Here is a 525-nt window from a genome sequence, read left to right as displayed (position 1 = left end):
TTAGTGTTTTAGGGGGGGGGGGGCGGTTTTCCCGGGAAACCGCTCTGCCGGAGAGGATGTACGGAAGGGACAGCCAAGATGGTGGCACCCTGCGAAACTGCGATTAGGACGCTGCCATATGTCGCTTGGGGACGTACGGAGCCGCCCGGCTACGAATCAGATTTCAAGACTGACATCTGAGAGGAGGATGCGCAGTCGATGCGACCATATCGCATGTAACTTTGAGGCTCTACTAGCGGCCACCGTACGGACTCGACCGACAAGATGGCGGCGCCCGCCGGAAAGCCGCCGTATGGGCGCGGCCATGTTTCTCGCCCACGTCTGAGCTCGGTCACCACACGGATTCGGTAGTCAAGATGGCGGCGCCTGAGGGACAATCTGGGTTCTAGGCGGCGATCGATTCGCTTGCCGCGGCGTCGTCGCACGGGGCCTGCGCAGTAGGAGTACGGTGCTCGGGAGGCGTGACGAGAAGCGGAAGTAATAGTAGGCGCCTTTGCAACGGCCACGGACGCTGCCGGGCCGCAC

At 62.3% G+C, this 525-nt stretch overlaps 1 protein-coding gene across 1 annotated transcript in view; it reads left to right on the top strand.

Moving 5' to 3' along the window:
• The first annotated feature begins 264 nt into the window (after window positions 1–264).
• Window positions 265–525, top strand: part of LOC102484839 (CXXC-type zinc finger protein 1) — a 6,181-nt gene continuing 5,920 nt past the window's right edge. Inside the window, exon 1 of the mRNA XM_027770290.1 lies at window positions 265–319. Coding sequence (XP_027626091.1) covers window positions 265–319 — 55 coding nt within the window. The remainder of the gene's footprint in view (window positions 320–525) is intronic.

The sequence above is a fragment of the Tupaia chinensis genome, unplaced genomic scaffold (assembly GCF_000334495.1).
Source record: "Tupaia chinensis unplaced genomic scaffold, TupChi_1.0 Scaffold000119_2, whole genome shotgun sequence".
Lineage (NCBI taxonomy): Eukaryota > Metazoa > Chordata > Mammalia > Scandentia > Tupaiidae > Tupaia > Tupaia belangeri.
The sequence above is the reverse complement of the archived record's forward strand: the minus strand, read 5'-3'. Positions and strand labels throughout refer to the sequence as shown.